Source organism: Oreochromis niloticus, linkage group LG8, assembly GCF_001858045.2.
Source record: "Oreochromis niloticus isolate F11D_XX linkage group LG8, O_niloticus_UMD_NMBU, whole genome shotgun sequence".
Lineage (NCBI taxonomy): Eukaryota > Metazoa > Chordata > Actinopteri > Cichliformes > Cichlidae > Oreochromis > Oreochromis niloticus.
In genome coordinates this window covers 12,141,736-12,161,346 of record NC_031973.2, presented here as the reverse complement: position 1 = coordinate 12,161,346, position 19,611 = coordinate 12,141,736, and the positions used below count along the sequence as shown (strand labels likewise).

The 19,611-nt window shown below is 37.9% G+C and overlaps 2 protein-coding genes across 3 annotated transcripts; one reads left to right on the top strand and one right to left on the bottom strand.

Moving 5' to 3' along the window:
- Positions 1–1,048: 1,048 nt before the first annotated feature.
- Positions 1,049–16,260, bottom strand: ascc1 (activating signal cointegrator 1 complex subunit 1). 2 transcript variants are annotated; one of them, XM_003441799.5, is made up of 10 exons: positions 15,898–16,259; positions 15,674–15,776; positions 15,443–15,540; positions 15,179–15,357; positions 14,931–15,064; positions 13,116–13,235; positions 12,881–13,005; positions 12,196–12,269; positions 9,830–9,974; positions 1,049–1,261 (listed from the first exon to the last, which is right to left on the bottom strand). In XM_003441799.5, exons 1-9 carry the CDS (start codon positions 16,010–16,012, stop codon positions 9,858–9,860), a joined length of 1,065 nt encoding a protein of 354 aa, XP_003441847.1. In that variant the 5' UTR covers positions 16,013–16,259; the 3' UTR covers positions 1,049–1,261; positions 9,830–9,857. The 2 variants fall into 2 exon arrangements, with proteins under 2 accessions (XP_003441847.1, XP_005471438.1); XM_005471381.4 differs by lacking the exon at positions 1,049–1,261 and adding an exon at positions 6,220–7,350 and having other exon boundaries at positions 15,898–16,260.
- Positions 16,261–16,296: 36 nt separating this feature from the next.
- On the top strand, positions 16,297–19,485 carry anapc16 (anaphase promoting complex subunit 16). Its single transcript, XM_003441801.5, has 4 exons — positions 16,297–16,452; positions 16,745–16,898; positions 18,724–18,798; positions 19,224–19,485. Exons 2-4 carry the CDS (start codon positions 16,757–16,759, stop codon positions 19,331–19,333), a joined length of 327 nt encoding a protein of 108 aa, XP_003441849.1. The 5' UTR covers positions 16,297–16,452; positions 16,745–16,756; the 3' UTR covers positions 19,334–19,485.
- Positions 19,486–19,611: the final 126 nt, after the last annotated feature.

Genomic DNA, 19,611 nt, shown 5'->3' with positions numbered 1-19,611 from the left:
CTCCTATGGGAATCTTCAATGTAAACGAAAGGAAAAAAAACGAATCGAAAACATGCTGATGAGAGCTGTTCATTGCTTCAGATAACAGGCTTTAGGGAGAAGACTCCAAAGAGCCTTATTTTATTTATTTTAATTGCAGACAGTTCTTAAGAGTGCTGCTCTTCTATATACGAGTATCAGCAGAGGGACCGAGTGTTTTTACTTCTCTGATAATCAAATACTTAGAAACATGTGTTACTCAGATGTGAAGAAACACCTCAGATTATCATGTTAGTTAACTCAAGGTGTCATGCTCTCACACCCTTCTGTGGCCAAGAAATATGTATTGCTATTGGATGTTTTATAGCAATTTTTGATGACAAGAGGCATTTTAAAATAAATATACCAACCAAGAAGACAATGCTGTATGTATATAAACCCTTTTATGTTATTTAAAGCCATCAACACATGACCGAATCACATCTATTACAGCCTTTCACAGAACAGAGCTCACAGTAGACTACAATGCTCTTTAATGTGCCTAACATGGCAATATTCACGTTCATTTAACCAAAACTTGTATAATCATACATATCAAAAAGCACAATGTGAAGCCTCTTGCATCTTAAACATAAAAGCAGCTCCATGCAACTTGTTTAACATCTTCTTCCACACATCAAGAGTCACGCTGTGGAAGAGTGCCTTTAATTGTAAAGGGATTAGCTGATGGCATCGGTTCCTCCTGCTCCTCTCTAGGCAGTTAAACCATATCAATCCTCCACCGAGCGTAATCAGTTTACACAAAAGGAGCAGAGGGACGGGAAGCTTCATTTGAATATCAGGCAAGACTCCATGCAGCAAAAAACTTGAAGGCTTCCTTATCTGTTAATATTTCCCATCCACAAATGTAAACAACGCGTCTCTTTTCTGTCTCACAAACAGGTCGTGAAGCTCAACAGGAGCTTTGGACCTTATCACAGATGTACATTGGTTATTAGTGATGCAACTGCTCTGTAAAGATCACTTCGGGAATTTCTGCTACACAACAATTAATTTCAGAAGGCAATGGTTGGATGCAACACACATTTGTTTATTCCTGGCAAATCAAAACAGAATATACAGCACGAGAAAACAACCAAATCCCAATTTTCCAAATGAGTTCAACATAAGATTCAGGAAAGATGCTGTAACGTCGTGTCCGTGTCCAGCTGTCAGCAAAGAACTTCTTCATCAGCGAGCATTTCTTAACATTTCCAATCCTGCTGTCGTGTTCATCAAAGACCTGCAACACATAATCAGTGATGAATTTTGTACTTTAAAGCACCCCCAGGGCTGCAACTAATGACCGTTATGTTCATCTAAAAATTAGTCTGCTGATTTTCTTTCATTACTTGCTTATAAATTCTCAGATGTCTTGAGCCACCTTTTTAAGTCTTTTTATTTTCCTAAGAAAATGGGAGCAGCGACTTTTTAAAATGTGTCCAAGCATACATACAATTTCAACAAGCTTGAAAGTCAATATTTGGTATGATTGTTTGATTATTTACTATGCATTTATAAATCCATTCATCCGTACAGCCTGACAATGATAGAGCCTCTACTGTGTTTTAAGGATGGCTCTACACACTCAGTGTTGTACTTCCATATATGGTGATGACGATTTGAAACAAAAATTTTAAATATGGATGTGTCACTTAACAAGACCTGACCTTAACAAAACCACAATGGCTTCTTGACAGCCACTTTCACTAACATCATCTCCGCTGAGACTTTGGCAAACAAGGTCAGATGCATCTCTCAGGCCCTGTGTCAGGTCTTTGCTGGATCTTTTCCAGTTTCTTAAGGACATGAGTTTTGGATACTGTTCATCTGCTCTAGATTGTTATATAGACCTGCCACTTCTTTTCTGCCCTCCACTTGTCCAGTTTCCTTAAATTGCTTAAGGACTTACTGCACATCATGCTGAGATATGCCAGGTTTTCAGTTAATAGCACTTTGGGAGTCACCTTGTTGGTGCAAAAACTGTCTGCCTGTCAAACTGTGTTACCTTTGGCATTTGTTGATTCAATTAAAGAAATTATGTATTTTTATTGCCAAGTTGTCTGTTATGTGTGGACAATACAGGTTCATCCCTTGAATAAATTGCTCTTTTATCCTTAAATGATTCATAGGTGAGCATTAAGTTGCTTAAAAAAGCAGCCGATTCCCAAAGAAAAACTTTGAAAGACCTTTCGAGATCCTGGAGAACCCTTGCTCAACACCACTTTAAAAAAAATACAAAATAGTTCTCCTTGGAAGAAAAATATAAAGGCATGATGGGTGGTTCAAGACTTTTGCACACTACTGTACAGGTGACTTTCTAAGTCAGTTACTTCATGCCCATATGCAATTATGCAATACAAATGTACAGAAAATAAAAATAAAAAGGGACCCTAATAGTACAGTAAAGGGCATTAAGGCATGAAATATTGATAAAGTACTTGTTTTCTTACAAAGGTCCCCTCTGTGGTTTTTGTGTTTGTGTGTGTGTGTGTGTGTGTGTGTGTGTGTGTGTGTGTGTGTGTGTGTGTGTGTGTGTGAGAATTGTGTATGTCCAGTTGGAGGTACCCAAGGACACAGTGAAGAAAAAAAAAAAGCAAATAGCCTGTAAACAGGATCATGGACAGGAAATCCCATCAAAAGAAGATATTTTGAGAGAATAAACCGCACGGGGAGACATTTAATAAGTAATCCTTAGTGACTTACAGCTGTAACTAGAGCTGCTATAAATGTGTATAGATTTAATTCAATAGGATTCAAACTGGGTCACTCAGCTATTAAAAGTGCAAAGTTAGTTGAGAGCAGTCTGACAGCAGTTTGCCTTTTCCTGGCAAGTACTGAAAACTGCTGTTTTGCACTGCAGGCAGCTGCTGCAGAGGTGGAAGAGAGTGTAGCACCTTTTTCAATTAAACGTGCACAATAAACAGAAGATGGCAAATACTCTGAACTGTGACACGCTCGGTCTCAGTACAGGGTTTCATTTTTACTCTGTATTATAAAGCTTATACCGGCTATTATAAATGACAAATCCCCATCACCTGCACTTTTATATACTAACAGTAAAAAAAAAAACAATTGAGTGTTAAGTGATGCACTAAGGGGTTTCACATTGCATGATAAAGAGATGACACAACATTTATAACTTTTGTATAAGCATCCTTCGCATTTAGTGCTGAAATAAGAGTGTTGATCATCATCTGTGCTTGTGTTATTACATTATTTTGTTCTGTAAAGCAGCACTAGTGATACTATAACAGCAATCACCCACCTCTGCAGTGCTCTCCGGAACAGTTTAGCAACCTTGAGCTCATTTTTGATTTTATGAAACACCACCTTACAGTTTTGTTTGACTCTTATTGCTTTCAGTGTTGCTTCCTGGCCTAATGTGCAGATAAATTCAATCAAAAATCATACATAAAAATAGACCATGAAGCACTGGGCTGCACATCTTAAAAGAAGAAGAAGGCCACAAGTACTCCAGTCACCGTTCAACCCAGTTCTAATACTTGGGTGGACCCCCTTTTGCCTTAAGAACTTCCTTAATTCTTTGTGGCTAGACTTCAACAAGTTGCTAAAAACATTCCTTAGAGATTTTGCTCCATGTTGACATAATAGCATCACCCATTCAAAAGATGCTCTATTAGATAGAGATCTGGTAACTGTAGAGGCCATTTGTACACAGAAAAAGTCATTGTTATGTTGTATGCTTCAAGGCTTGGGGTGTTGTGTATTCTGAGATATTCATCTTTATAGCTTGGTTGTAACAATTGTTATTTGAGTTACTGTTGCCTTCCTATCAGCTTGAAGCATTAAGGTCATTCTCCTCTGACCTCTGGCATCAATAAGATATTTTTGAGAGCTGCTGCTTTGCTAGATAGTTTGAAAAAAGATAAAGTATCTTTGTAAACACTAGAGATGGTTGTGGAGAAGAATCCTAGCAGATCAGCAGTTTCTGAAAAGTAACTTAAAATCACCCTTCTTCCCCATTCTGATGCTCAGTTTGAACTTCAGCAGGTCATCTCGACCGTGTCTGCTGATTGTGTATACACACCTGTCAAAGATCTGGTGGATTTAGTTGCCAAACGTTTTATCATTTAAGTGGTTTACTACACAAAAATGTCAATAAATGTCTTAAATGTGAGGATTTAATGACTGTTCTCTTTCATATTACTGTAAATGGAACATATCTAGATTTTGAGAGGCAATTTGGGTCCTTATATGCAACATGTTCAACAATTCCTGACATTTCATAGCTTAAAGTATAATTTTTTATTTTTTTTTTAAAGTAACAGAATGTAACTGGTGATGATAATCTCCTACAGCCCCATTTTAAAATCTTATAGTGCTAAGTGTACATAAAGTAAACAGTAGCTCTGACTGTTCAAACACTTTAGGCTTCGTGCCTTTCCTCCCTGTGTGAATGCCTCCAGCAGTAAACAGACGTGGACAGCTGCAGGCAGCCTCCAGACTCAGCACTCTGAATGATAAAGAGCTGGTGCAGGGATCACCTGCCTTCTCGCTAGAGACACATATTAGACATTTCAAATACTCTAGCCTTGGCTCTCCATCAAGGCCCTGTTTACGTCTATTAGTGACAGAGTGATCAGTGTGAAATTCAGTCGGTGGTGACACACGACTGGAGAGTCAAACATAAGAGAGTTTAAAAAGAGCACGGCGTCATATTTTACCCTTAACAATATCCAGTTTCAAAATTTTAGTTTTGTCTAGCAGGATTGTTTATAGATCACCTTTCTACTTCCCATGGACACAAGTGAATAAGTTCATACAACTGGATTCAAGTGTGTTAGAGGAATACACGGCACAAAAAGGCCCAAACTACTTTTTGATATGTCATTTTTGATTTAAACTATTCTTTGAATCAGTCTGAGTGTACACTGAGCAAACCTTACTGTGACCTTAAAAAGTAATTAGGCACTTAATTGATTTGATGCATGTCATTAGTTACTCCAAGCATGCAAATCAAACATATCTACTGTATTAAAGGTCATGTCTGTCAGCCAAAATCTATTTTTTCCCCAGCAGACGTTAACGCTTTCCATATCGAAAGAAAGCTTAATTTCTAATTACCCTATGAAAAATTCCAAAGTGTGGCTCTGAATATCAAAATCCAAAATGTACTAAAAAGAAAAGAACAAAAAAAAAGACTGACACTGATCAAGTAAAACCCATTTAAAAGCTGGCTTTTGCATTTAAAAAGGCTACTTTGAACATTGCCATGAAATTAACTATGCAAATCGGGTTGGGGGAGCGGGGGGTACAATACTTGGTCAAGATAACAAGACTTCAGTTACCAAATGTGATATGAATTCTTATTACTGAACAGTTCAGTGCAAGTTTTAAAAGTGTTGCAGGCTCAACTAAATGATTGCTTTTGCTTTCAATCCTTTTAAAAATCACAAAAACAAATGGGCTGGAAAATAAGGTTTTATCAGCTTGTTTTATACTGCAAAGGCACGTTTTCAGTGGGTGTCGTTTACCGCCCTTCTAAATGCTTATCAATGCATGTAAACAAGCACATGCACACATGCCTGCATAAACAGCTAAAATGTGTAACGTTTTAATTAAAATCCCAACTCCTCTGTCTCTTTAGATCGTTAGAAATAGAGACGCAGATCCACAAAGGGAAAGAGGTCGCTGGTAACACCAACAGACGCAGGGGTCTCATTTATCAGTCTTATTTAAATTGGCTCATGCTAGTTTTGAAATCTTAAGGGTCTAGTTGGACGTTCTCACTGCAGGGACTGCGGAGATGACTAATTAGGTAGAGGGATGTGGCAGAGACAGGAAAAAACTATGTATGTCGGGCAGTGCGTAAGCAAGCTCACCCACACGGACATGCAAAGCCACATTTAACTATGTTCACAGATAAGCCATGACATTCTGACCACTCACAGATGAAACGTAAAATTGCTTACGTTGTGACAACAGGGTGTCATGGTGTAGGAAATATGACATGTGGTTTCATAGCCAAAATAAAGTTTTTTCCTTTTTTTGACTAGGACTAAGACCTCATTGGGCATTACTAGGCATGTTAGCACAAATGCCATTTACAATAAAGTCTGTTTTTGTTTTTGAAAAATGTGTAACTGTGTCCAGTCAAGAAACAATTGTTTCAGATATTTCTGTTTGATATGTTTATCTGTGTGTGTAGACAACAGCTTTGCAAAAAATTGCAACAGATTTGCTATTTTTACAGATTTATCCATTTTAATCTTCATATTATCAAAAACATGCAAACATGCAACATTTAATTAGAAACTGTTAGAAGAATGACTTGCTGTTTTATCGCCATCCTGATGTACCAAAGGTTCTTTGAAGAGAACAACTGACTGCGAGTAGTTGGAGATTTGGTCCCCATTGTAGGCTGAGTAGTCACGATCATGCCACGATCTTCAACTACTGTTTTTTCTAGTTTGATTGGAGCATTAGGCCCTTGTCACACAGTCCTAGAGACCTATTGGCAAACATCTGGCAAGCACCGGTGGTAAGGGGAAAATGTGTATTCTTTGGCTGGTGGCAAGTGCTTCCTGGAGGTTGCTGGCAGACACAAGGTGAAATTGGTCACAGTTCTCACTGCTTGTAACCAGTTTTAACGAGCAACTGCCTCCAACCATGACTTGGTCGATATACATTTTTCCCTAGAGAGTGACGGTTGCAGGGGATTTACTGACCGGGCTTCTAGGCCTTTTTGGGACTTTAGCCTTACAGAAATGAGTGATTTAAAATAGACTGTAGTAATTATTTTTTCAGCAACTTTTTAGGTTATGTCCTTTCTATATAAATAACAGACATAAAGAACAAATGATCTATACAATTCAGCAATCTATCAATCTTTTTGCGAGCAAATTCTTACTTGGACACATTTATAGCTGAAAACAGACTGAAAATTTATTAAATATTAAACACGAAGCTTTTAACTTAATTAAAACTAAATTACAGTTTCAAAAACCATTTACTAAATGTTTGCTTCCCACTTATCAATGTTAAATCTGGCATCCTAAATGTTACCCATGTTTCCAAATTTCCTGACATTTCATAGATAATTAACCAATTTATCAAGACAATATGAATGTCTGATAGTGAGAAATTATTCCTTCATTGCAGCCATAATCCAATATGCTCCTGATCTATACAACTAAGAAGACATATGGCCATTTAAATAAACAGTCAGTCTGAATGCGTTATATTAAGTCTCAGGACAAATTGTATCTCTCTTCAGAGTCCGTGTCTACGGATGACGTATGCTTCCTCATGTGTTTTCAGTACAATCATTAATGCGGACATCTGTGCAAAACATCCTCAATCATGTCCCTGCCAAAAGAAAAACAGAGGCATAGTCTCAGTGAATTCAATCAAATTTCAGTTGCCTTGTGATGCTTTCTTTTTGTGCTTAGGAGCAATAGTATTGGCAACTCTCAGAATTCTGTTGTCAGCTGGAGTGCTGTTATGTTGGATGCAATCCTGACCCACTAAAAAGCATGCTGTCAAGAGCTCTGGGCATGATTAATTAGGTCCCAGGTCCTAGGTCGGAAAAGATTGTACTCCAAGACAATGAAATAGTCAGGGTATGGACAGCTCAGCTGGCTAGTCTATATCCAATAACAAAATCTGCATGGGTATCTGTGCAAGCAGCTTCAAGAAAAAAGAGAAGAAAAGAAAATCATGCCACTGCTGGGATGGGAGGGTGGATAGGACAGGGTTGCAAAGCTGACAAACAAAAAGACCCCTTTGTTTTTATCAGTGTAACTTTTGGCTGCCTGGCAATCACCCTCCTGCATGCCAAACAGAGAGGATTGCCAGCTGAGGGGAAAGCTAAAATAAAAAAAGCTGTGATGGCAAAAGCATGTGTCTGTATTCACTGACACTGTTGACAGTCGGAAGTGAGGACAAGGTTCATGTGGGAAAGGCAAAGATTTAAAGAAAAAGGAAAAGAAAAAAAACTGGAGGGGAAAAAAAGGTCTGAAAGATCATATCAGTGATGCATTCACACTTTCATGAGGCAGTGCGTTGAAAAGATGAAAGGAAAGGTGTAAATCACAGCTATGACGTAGAGTAGTGCAAGCAAGAGATTAGTGCAGCATGAAATGCAACCAGTGTTTGGACAGCTATAGAAGCCAGTTTGGCAGAAGATCTGCATTTGAATCTATCAGCACTGCAAACTATTGGGATGCCGTGTAAAGTGTAAACATAAACAAGATACAAAGATTGTAAATTGTTTAAGCCAAATATTTAGATGAAATTGAATTTAATGCCAGTAGCACAATTTTAACAAGGTGCGAGGGCATATGTTATATCACCTGTTCTTTAACCAGCACCAAGAAATTTAAATCACTTTGGACAACAGCTTTTTAACTTTCAGTTGTGTACAGCTACTTTGTTAGGTACACTTAGTATTGCATTGGACCACCTCAGATTTTCTGCAGAACTGCCTTAATTCTTCACGACAGAGGTTCAACAGGGTGCTGGAAACATTCCTCAAAGATTATGGTCCACATTGACTTGACAGCATCAGACAGGTGATACAGACTGCCTATACATGATGCCAATCTTCCTTTCCATCACATCACATCCATCACATCAGGTCCTCTATTAGACTGAGATCTGGTGACTGTGGAGGCTGTTTGAGAACAGTGAACTCACTGTCATGTTTAAGAAACCACTAAGATGTTTTGAGCTTTGTGGCATGGCACAATTTGGTATTTATATTTCTGTGTAAAATCAACACCATAGGTATTATGTAACAACAAACCCTTCTCTAACCCTACGCCGTAACCTGACATGCACCTCCCTAGGAATATAACTACACATCCCCATCAACAAAGTCAATACAGATAGAAATGTTGGCAACAGCACTGGCCACTTCCATAGGGTACATCACTGGCTCTATGTAGATTCACTACAGCAGTATAAATTAGGCACTATCCTCCTGACAGCAGCCATGATGGATGCACTTGGTCAGCAACAATACTCAAGTAAGCTGTAGTTTTTAAATTAAGCTTAGTTAGTAAGGGGTCCAAAGAGAATACTGCAGTTTGAACTTCAGCAGGCCATCTTGACCATATCTACATGCCTAAATATAATGAGATGCTGCCATGTGGTTGGTTGATTAAACATTTGTGTTAACGAGCAGTTGAACAGATGTACCTAACTAAGCGACCAGTGAACGTAATGATATAAGGTCCTCTATTATGTTTTTCCTAACGGCTTCTTTATGTGTTCCTGTTTGAGGTAATTTTACAATAATGGGTTTACTGTTGTAGCTACTTTGGCCATTACAGAAATAGCTGAAGTAACTGCAAATTACCTATTAATTTTTGTAAACTATTCATTTTTACAATGATCAGGATTATAAGATTTTCTTCTTCCTGCAACTTTTTGTTTCATTTGATATAAATATAAAAGTTATTAGAATTTTATACATTTTTGAGCTTTTTACTCCTTAGAAATACATGAAAGAGCAAATGTTTTAATATACTATCTTATCTTCAACTACTTGTCAGATAAATATACCAGGCCCAAAAAAATGTGGAAAATGTGGAAACTATAAACTAAATAAAAACAAGTATCTGAAAAATCCATTTAACTAGATTTCCTATGTTTCATTTGGGCATTGTGGTTAAAAAAGTACATCTAATATTTTTTTATTCTTCTCTATTAAAGGGATAACCATGACCCAGTCTCCACCTCTCTGTTAACAGTTAAATGACTCAATCTATGCTGCCACCTACTGGACAGAACTATCAAGAATGCTGCAGTGCTCTCAAAGCTATAAATGTTATTAATTTCCCACCTCAGTATATGCTCACTCTTGCGTGAGCTCAAGAGAAGCTGATGCTCCCTGCAGAGCTGTAGTATCCAGTGCAGTCTGTTGAATATCTCTGGGACAGCTGCACAGTATTCAGCTCAATCTCTCCAAAACAATAAGCACCAAATTTCTGTAATGAAAAACATTAAATTCATAAACTTGTAAAAAAAATATTGTCAAGACTATTTCAGATTACCGTGTGCTACAACAAAGCAGGATAACTTGTGTTGACTTCAAGCAGTCAACACTGTGTTAGAAAGTTAAAAACTGCTTGTCAAATTCTATTGTGAAAACAAGGTAAGCTGTCACAAACATGGTATTATCATATTTATAGGTGGCTGAGTGTTTGGCTGCCACCTTTGTGTCACTTTCAGAGAAAAAAAAACAAAAAACAGCAGCAACAATGTTGTTATTTAAACAAAGGCCTTCTCTGCAGAGGAGGGGAAGGTGAATGTCAGAGCTTTTCATCTCCAGTGTCGCATTTCAGTTGTCACTTTAGTTGTCAAAACTCCACCAGGAAGAGTTTTGCAACCTGACTCTGACAAGTGTTTTTTTAAACAACACAAACAACCAAGAGTCTGGTCTTTGAACTGTACTGGTGCGTTGTTTTTTGTTGTTGTTTTTTTACCAAAAATAACAACTGCTAATAAAGTACATTCTTAAGTAGTGTTCCCTAATATTTCTGCCAAAATAACAGGTTTTCAGTAGTCAGTCAGCACAGACTGTATATAAATGATGGACACAGAAAACACCCATTAATTTGTGGGCTCGCTTTGAAGCCTCAACTTTAGAATTTTTACAAGTTGTTTTTTTTTTTTAAATGTGTCACATTCATGTAGTGTTCATCTGCTGCAGACACTTTTTAGGCTTGTTTTTTTTAGGCCAGACGTCTTCTTTTGTCCACTTTTTCCAGTTTTCTTAATTTTATTTTACGGACACACTGCTTACCAGGCAGAGATATGCAAGTTTTTTTGGCTAATACCTCTACTGTTGGTATAAAATATTATTTTATGTCTGTCAAACTGCTATTTTTAGATTTTTTCATAGATTCAATTAAAAAAATTGGAACGAAAAATATGTTTTTATGTCAGGCTATTTCTAACAAAGTGCTTAACAACCAATATTCAATTGTGTCTTTATGTGGTTCATTCCTTGAACCTCTTTTATGATTGAATCATAGGTCAGTGTTAAGTTGCTTAACAAAAATCCTACGTAGCCAATGTCCAAAGAAAAACTTTGAAAGACGTTTAGAAAGCCTGCAGAACTACTGCTCAAAACCTCTTTAAAAATTACAAGCTAGTCGAGGTTGGCTTCACTTTTCAGACCTGAGGTTCATTCCTCTTTTAATATAAAAGGTCTACAGCTGTGACACAAAAAAATAGGAGGGGGGGGAAACTAATTTTGACATATCACACTAGAAGAAGCACATGAGAAAATTTTTTATTACTGGTTCAGTTTCAGGGTGGCAAAACTGAACGCTGCTCACTTCCAGCACAACTTCATAATCAACATGAGTGTATCAGTGTTTCCCACCTGGAGATGAAATCATAACTAAACACAATTTGAGCCTGGACTGCCGTGAAGCTGATCAGGTGGTTTAACATTAAATTACATAGCTCGTATCACAGCTAATGTGAGAACATAATCGATTTGTCCCGGGTGAAATGAAAACGCCTTTTCCTAAAGTAGATAAATGTAAATCAGCGCCAAAAATCAATACAATACTCTCAATTTTCATGTTTGTTTTTTTTCACTAAAAGAGCAAACAACCAATTAACTGACAAGATCTTATGGGACTAGTTGTGGACAAGTCAACCACAGCTGGAAAATCTATACACAATATACTTTAAACAAAAACAATGTTGCATCAATTGGATGGTGTAATATTGCTGCAAGCTCCTGAACATAGCAATTAAGATGCATTTGTATTCATTTATTTATGCATTTCAGAGCTTTTATACATTTTCCCAATGAGTATATACACAAAATTCTAACACTGTATTTTAATTTTTTTCCCCAATTGAAACTATGCATATTGTACCAATACAGTAAAAACGTTTTTTTTAAATGGGCTGGCTTTTATATAGCACTTTTCTAGGCTTTTTGACCACCCAGAACAATCTTTACTGTGTGAGGAAGCCAAAGACCCCAGAGAAAAGCACAAGGAGAACAAGTGCCACAAGGAAGCCCCAGGAGTCGAGGAGACTCAAGCTAGCACTCTTACTGTGGCGTTGGCACTACTAACCACTGCACCTCCATCCCGCCCAGTGCTGTTGCCTATCATATTGTTATTAACAGCAGTCAAGAAGTGAGTATGTGTCTCAATCCAACAGTAGTAAATTTCAGCTAACCTTTAGTATGTTTTTGGCATCAAAAGCCTCTCTTTCATTGACAGTTTGACGTCCTGCTGCGCCCGTATCTTCCACTGTAAAAACACGAGAGTGTAAAGAACAAGCTGATCAATAAAGCACAGAACACACTGATATGTTATCTCAGTGATAAACTAACATGTTTACTTGAACCTGTCAGTGGCTTTACAACAGCACAAGCAAACTCAAGGACATTTAGTTAGTAAAATTAGTTTGTGAAATAGGGACTAAGAAGATGAAAAAAACAGAATTTTAACAGGGCTTATCCACAAGGCGGTAAACATGGTCAGCAGTGGCACAGTCTCTGTGTTGTGTTGCTGGTAAGCCCAGTACAAATTTGAGAACTGCTCCTGGACTTGATCCATGTCCAAAATGAATGAAGCTTTTGTCAGAGTACTTGGAAAACATGCAGCTCAGTGCACGTAAACAGAACTGTGGCCAAACAGAGAACTGCCTCCCCGATTCCTCTCTGCACAATTTTGTTGTCAGAATTGGTCAAGACTCTGTTTTGTCGTCACTGCAGCTACAGTCCAAGCCAAAAGATAATGAGGGGAAATTGGCAAACATCCACTGGGCGGCAGCCATCAATACGATCTCAGCAGTTCAATAACTTCTCTACTATGCCTTCGTGCGAGTTAGGCTGGCATGTGTGTGTTTATGTCTTTACCTGTGGAGTCTTTTCTGAACAGAGTGTTCATCACAGTACCATGTAGCTTCACTCTGTCCCACTCTCGGACCATCAGCCCTGCAGAGACAAAATGCTCTACTAGTCTGTCTGCAATCACCTGCAACCTATAATGTGATGCCATTAAAACAGAACAGAGATTAAAGAAATAAAGTTAAAACAGTAAAATGTTGGATTTTTGTAATGTTGCTATTTAACTATTCACTGATGTACTAACTTGTCAGATCCATCTCGAACATTGACTTTAGCATACAAAACATCCACCATTGCTGGGTCATCATTCATGTACTCTATGCCTGTCACCTCCAGTGGGAGAGGTTTTCCTTCAGTGATGTCTCTAATGAAAAATCAGACAAAGAAAATCATTGTGGTGCAACACAAACTGTATTTTTTTTTTTTTAAATAAATTTTACAGTGAAACTATCTGGGCATGTAAACTCACTGGATTTAGATAAAGATTTCCTGTCAATACCAGAGGTCAGAGAACAATGGCCAGATTGCTACAAGCTGACAGCAAGGAAACAGTAACTTAAATAACCACTAGTTACAACCAAGCAATGCACAAGAGCATGTCTGAATGCACAACCGCTGCAGAAGACCACACTGGGTGCCACTCCTGTCAGCTAAGGGCGAGAAATTGAGGCCACAATTCGCATGTGCTCAGCAAATTGTTAAAAAAGTTGCCTGGTCTGAAGAGTCCAGTAACATTCAAATCAGAGTAAATAAAATAAAAGCATGGATCAATTTTGCTTTGTATACAATGGCTGGTGATGGTGTAGTGGTTTGGCTACTGTTTTCTTGGCATGTTTTGGGTCCATTAGTACTAGCTGCATCCCACGGCCTATCTGGGAATTGCTACTGACCATGTCTATTCCTTTATTAGACAGTGTACCCATCTTCTGCTGACTGTTCCCAGCAGGATAATGAACCATGTCACAAAGCTTGATCATCTCAAACTGATTTCATGAAGTTGAGTTCACTGTACTCCAGTGGCCTTCAAAGTCAGTTGAACCCAATCCAATAAAACTCTTTTGGGTAGAATGATGGATTCTTATAAATGTGCAGTTGACAAATCTGCAGAAACTGTCATTTCAAAATCTGGACCACAGTATCTGAGGAATGTTGTCAACACCTTGTTGAATCAATGTAATGAATAGGGCCACTTTTTTTGCTTTCAGGGGCTACTCTGAAAGCTTGAAAGGTGTAAATAATAACTGATCTATAAGCATACAGCAATGAACAAAAACATTTTTACCAACTTACAAGACTTACACTTACAGCTGATTTTTAAATTATTTTCCTCATTTTTAAAGCACCTCATAAGTTTTGAAAATATGAACCAATATGAACAAATAGATTCTTGAGGGATAGGCAGGGATAGCTCAGTAGGTAGCGTGGTCGCCCCATGTTCGGAAGGTCGGGGGTTCGAATCCACTGAACGGCTACCCTAAGGTACCCCTGAGCAAGGTACTGTCCCTACACACTGCTCCCCGGGCGCCTGATTTGCGGCTGCCAACTGCTTCACTGAGTGAATGGGTTAAACGCAGAGAGAATAATTTCCCCATGGGGATCAATAAAGTATACATTATTGTTGTTGTTGTTGTTATGCGCTGAGCGGTCGGAACAGCAGCTGGAAGTGTAGAAACCTTTAATGTAGTGTACTTCTTTACCTTGGATTTTCATTAGGAAGGTTAAACATTACTTTGTTTTGCAATTTTATTGTTTTGGCTCTTTAAATCTATGAATTAATTTCCCCTAGTGTGACATTATTTTATTAGGATTATTTTACTTGATTATTTTACCGATTGTTGTATAATTTAGAATTTTGTGTTTCATTTTATAATATTAGTATTTTTAAGTCAGTGATTGTTTTACTTTGTTTTGTTTTTTTTATTGCCCTTATTTTATTTACTTATTTTTAGATCGCTTATCCTTAATATTTCATTCTGTTTCAAAGTGCGATTTCTTTTGTAGTCATACACCAAAATCATTAAGTGCTTTGTATAATGCAATAACCTTGTTCGGGCATTACCTGATGAAGTTTTGACACTCTTGGAGATGTTCACATGCTTTTCTCACTTCCATTTCATTTAACAGAGCCAAGGTGCCAATGGTCAAGTGGAGCTTTGCAGGGTTTTGAAAGATGCTTTCCTCTACTCCATGATCCTACACGACAGGGAATTTGTTAATGATGTAAAATGCTCTTCTTAAACAATACATTGCCATAACTGCCCATCACTGTCATCAGTCATATTTTGGTTTCTTTTTTACATTAGATACCTGTGAACATTGCTTCAAAACCTCGTCTTTAAATCTCAGGAATCCCTCTTGAATTTTTGAGTTGTTTAAAGGGAATGACAAAAAGTGCGTGAAGGGCTGCTTCCTCCGGAAACTCTCAACAAGGACCTCGACTCGAGTGACAGCAGATGAAACTGCAGTTTTCGTGGAACCTGTAATGACTGTTAGACAATGAGAGAGAGGGTGAAGGGAAATATCTTTTGCTCTCTGTTCGGTTTTTAAGTGACATTTGCCCTTAGTCCCCACCAATCTGCCCTTCCACTCCTTGTTTTGGGATGTTAATAGACGTCTTTGTGTCAAACTCCAGACGTTTACGCGTTTCTCCTTTTTTCCCAATGATGTATCTACAGAACACAAAGAAAACAGTCAAACACAGACAGACGTTATGCTGCTTACAGAACCTTGTATTATTTTCAGGAAGTGAAAGGTTAAGGACAACCAAAGCATGTGTCTACTGTTGATCTGTTGATGACACACTTGTAAAGAACACTTGGGACATCGATGGCACAGCGATATCCTTTATCACTCTGTTCAATTAAGTGGGTATCACAGGTTTCGTCTTCTCCAAGCTCTTCATCATCTAGAAATACAGAAATATACTCACATTTTTAAAAAAAGAAACTGTGCTAAAGTCTGACAGCATTATCTGGAGATTCTTACAAACATGTACTTCACCTATTAGCGGATAGTTCTCGACTTACCTGGTGGTCCCATGCAAGAAAACTCTTCCTCTTCCTCATAATGCTCTTCCTTAATTATATTCCTGCGGTAAATTCTTCCATTTATATTTATAAGAGGTGGACGTAAGACATCCATTCTGATAAACTAGCTAGTGTTAGCAAACCTGTGCAAATCTGACAACAGAAACGACGGTTCAGGCGATACTGAGGTGACTTTTGGCAACGTCAAAAACACTTAATAGATAATATACTAGCTTGTCAGCTAAGTGAAAATTGTATAAAATAACAAAGTCTGTCTTTCAAAACTTATTTAGCTAGCTAGTTGGAACTGTCCTGGTTAGTGACGTTTTAAATGTGTCGGAAAATGTTTTAGCAGATCTACAAAAGTCATTGAACGACCTTTTAGCGACAGACGATTGAGACGAGCCATCCCCATGATTGTAAAATCTGCGATAGCAGCAACTGCTGTCGCGACGAACGTAAAATGCGGTCTCTGTCGTAAACTACTGGTATACGTCTGAAAAACAACAAAAACTGGCTGGATTTTAAGTTGTTATATTTGCAGTGACATCGACGGTAAGTTGTACTTTTAAATAAAAATGGAGACTTCTTGCCATATTATATTTGTTAATAATTCTGCTGGGTGGTTATCATCAACATTAGTATAAGCAGAATAGTTAGCTTTATTGCTAGCAATGTTGTATTGTTAAAATCACTGAAACAGTCCTTCCAAGCTAACCCCTACCGGTTGTTTTGGATGTTTAAAAGCCTTTGTGATTACTAGAAAACGAACCACCTTACTTTATCTGTGTTTGACACATTAAACTGGTTGTAACAACAGTCGTTGTTGTGTGTGTGTTGTTTAAAGTTTATCGAGGCAATGGCCGCGTCTTCTTCGTCCTCTTCTGCGGGAGGAGTGAGCGGCAGCTCCGTGACTGGCTCCGGGTTCAGTGCTTCCGAGCTCATCCCACCAAGGAAAGTCCTCTATACGTATCCAAAAGGCGCAGGGGAAATGATGGAAGGTACGATGAAGGAAACCCGGATAAAAGTACTTGTATAAAAGCTGCCCAAATACTCCCAAATAGCCAGGAGATAGAAATCATATGAAAATCATATATAATGGTAGGAGTTTTGCACCATAATACCTTAATATTATAATATCTGCCAACTTTAGTATAACACTGAGAATATATGTGCCCGTGTTTCTAAAGTATTTAAGAAAGATATGTTACTACAAAGCAGAGTCTGCCTCTCTTCTTCACAATCAAGTGCTTTCTCTTGCACATGGGAGACAAATTAAGATAAAGTGAAACCCTTAAGGGGAATCCTGTGGTTCTTTTATGCTGTGTGGGGCATTTCGGTAGCATGGTTAGGATCATGGTTGTGTCTCCTGCCAGTGTTGCTAAGTGATCATGTTTAATCTTTGATGAAGCTTTTGAGTTGTAATGGAAGTGGTCTCTTTCCATGATGAAGTTCTGCAGTTCTTAGTCCTTCAAAAATCCTCTACATAGGATTTATTTGTCGCTCTTAAATTATTCTTTGTTGCCAGGGGTACATACACTAGTACTTGTTCAGACCCCCTTTTGCTTTCAGAACTGCTTTAATTATTCATGGCATAGATTTAACAAAGGTGCTGGAAACATCCTTCCCAGTTTCTGGTCCATATTGACATGATGTTATTAAACAGTTGCTGCACATCCATGATGCAAATCTCCTGTTCCACCTGGTGACTGTGGAGGCAGTTTGAATACAGTGAACTCACTGTCATGTTCAAAAAGCCTGTTTGAGATCATTTGAGTTGTGTGGTATGGTGTGTTATCCTGCTGGAAGCAGCAATCAGAAAATGGGTACACCGTTCTCATAATGGGGTGGACATTATCAACATCAATACTCAGGTAATATGTGGCATTTAAATCATACTCAAGATAGAAAATATCTCCCACACAATTACACCACCATCAATAGCGAGATCCAGTGATGCAAGGCAGGAAGGATCCATACTTTCATATTGGTCCCGCCAAATTCTAACCCTAAAAATGTGGCAGCAGAAATCGAAACTCATCTGACCATGCATCATTTCTTTTGTCTATTGTCCAGTCATAATTTCCTGTTCTTAGTTGATAGGACTGGCACATGGTGGGGTCTTCTGGTGCAGTAGCCCAGCTGCTTCAAGATTTGTTGTGTTGTGCATTCAAAAATGCTCTTCTTACTTTGGTTTTAACGAGTAGTTATTTGCATTGATTCTTGCTTTGCTATCAGCCTGAAGCAGTCTGGATATTCTTCTCTGACCTCTGAGATCAACGAGGTATTTTCACCCAGAGAACTGCTGCTCACTGCATATTTGATCTTTTTTGTACGATTCTCTGTAAACCTTTGAAACCCTCGGTTGTGTGGGAAAATCCCAGTACATCAGCAGTTTCTGAAATGCCAACAACTTTGCCACATTCAGAGTCACTTGACTCACTTTCTTCCCCATTCTGACGCTCGGTTTGAACTTCAGGAGGTTGTCTTGACCATTGAGTTGCCCTGTGATTCACTGACTGCATGTTTGTATTATCAAGCAGAAACAGGTGTGCCTAATAAAATGGTCAGTGAGTGTATACTAATGAATGTTGTCTCTGCATTTCAATGCTTTGACATTTAAATGTTTTTGTTTTTTTTAAAACTATTTTTGCTGTATTTTACTTTTGTTGTTCTTCTTACATCAAAAATATATTAAGTATTTTAAAGATCTCTTTCTAATGTAGCTTGAAATATACGTTTTGGCTTTTATTACCCTGGAGACCAAAGCTTGAATAAGAATTCTTCATGTGACTGAACTTTTTTTCACTTTTCGTTTCTTTTTAGATGGCTCTGACAGATTTTTATGCGAGTCTGTATTCAGCTACCAAGTGGCCTCAACACTGAAACAGGTTAAACATGGTAAGTCTAACTATATGTGCAAAGCTTCACATTGTCTTGGTTGATTTAATACGGGTGTCAAACTCATTTTACATCATGGCCACATACAGCTTACCTTCATCTTAAATGGGCTGGATGAGTGAAACTCCCGTTTCTCACAGTGTAACTACAAATTTAATCCCTGCGATATATAGATGGTGAAAAAACACATTTTTTTTTATTTTGATCCGTTACTTAATCACGCTGGCATTGTATAAATGGCCATTATTATTTAACTGTATTTTTATGAAAATACAGTTAAAAGACTTAAAATTTTGCCCATCTTCAGTTGTTCTAAAGCCATGTGGGCCGAATTAAAATCTTTAGTTCTGGCTCCCAGGCTTTACATTTGACACCCCTGATCTAATAAAAACAGGTATACTAATGAGTAATGTCCATTCTTACAGATCAGCAAGTGTCTCGAATGGAGAAACTCGCAAGCTTGGTGGAGGAGCTAGAAGCAGACGAGTGGCGGTATAAACCTATTGAACAGCTACTGGGATTCACACCATCTTAAATAAAGAGATTCAGATGTCTTTTGCTTATTTAATCAGCCAAATAGAAGGAAAATGTAACCTTTTTTTTTTTTTTTTCAAGTTACAAATGATATTCCTTCTGTATTCTGTATCATAAGTTTAAAAGTGTTACCTGGAGATCCCAAATGTGAGATGTGTTATTTTATCACTTCTGTATGATTGTTTTGTTTTTGTAATTTTGTTTTTAAACCACTTATTACATTAAACCAAGCATACTAAATAAAATCTTGTCAACAACATTCTTATAAATTAGTAACTA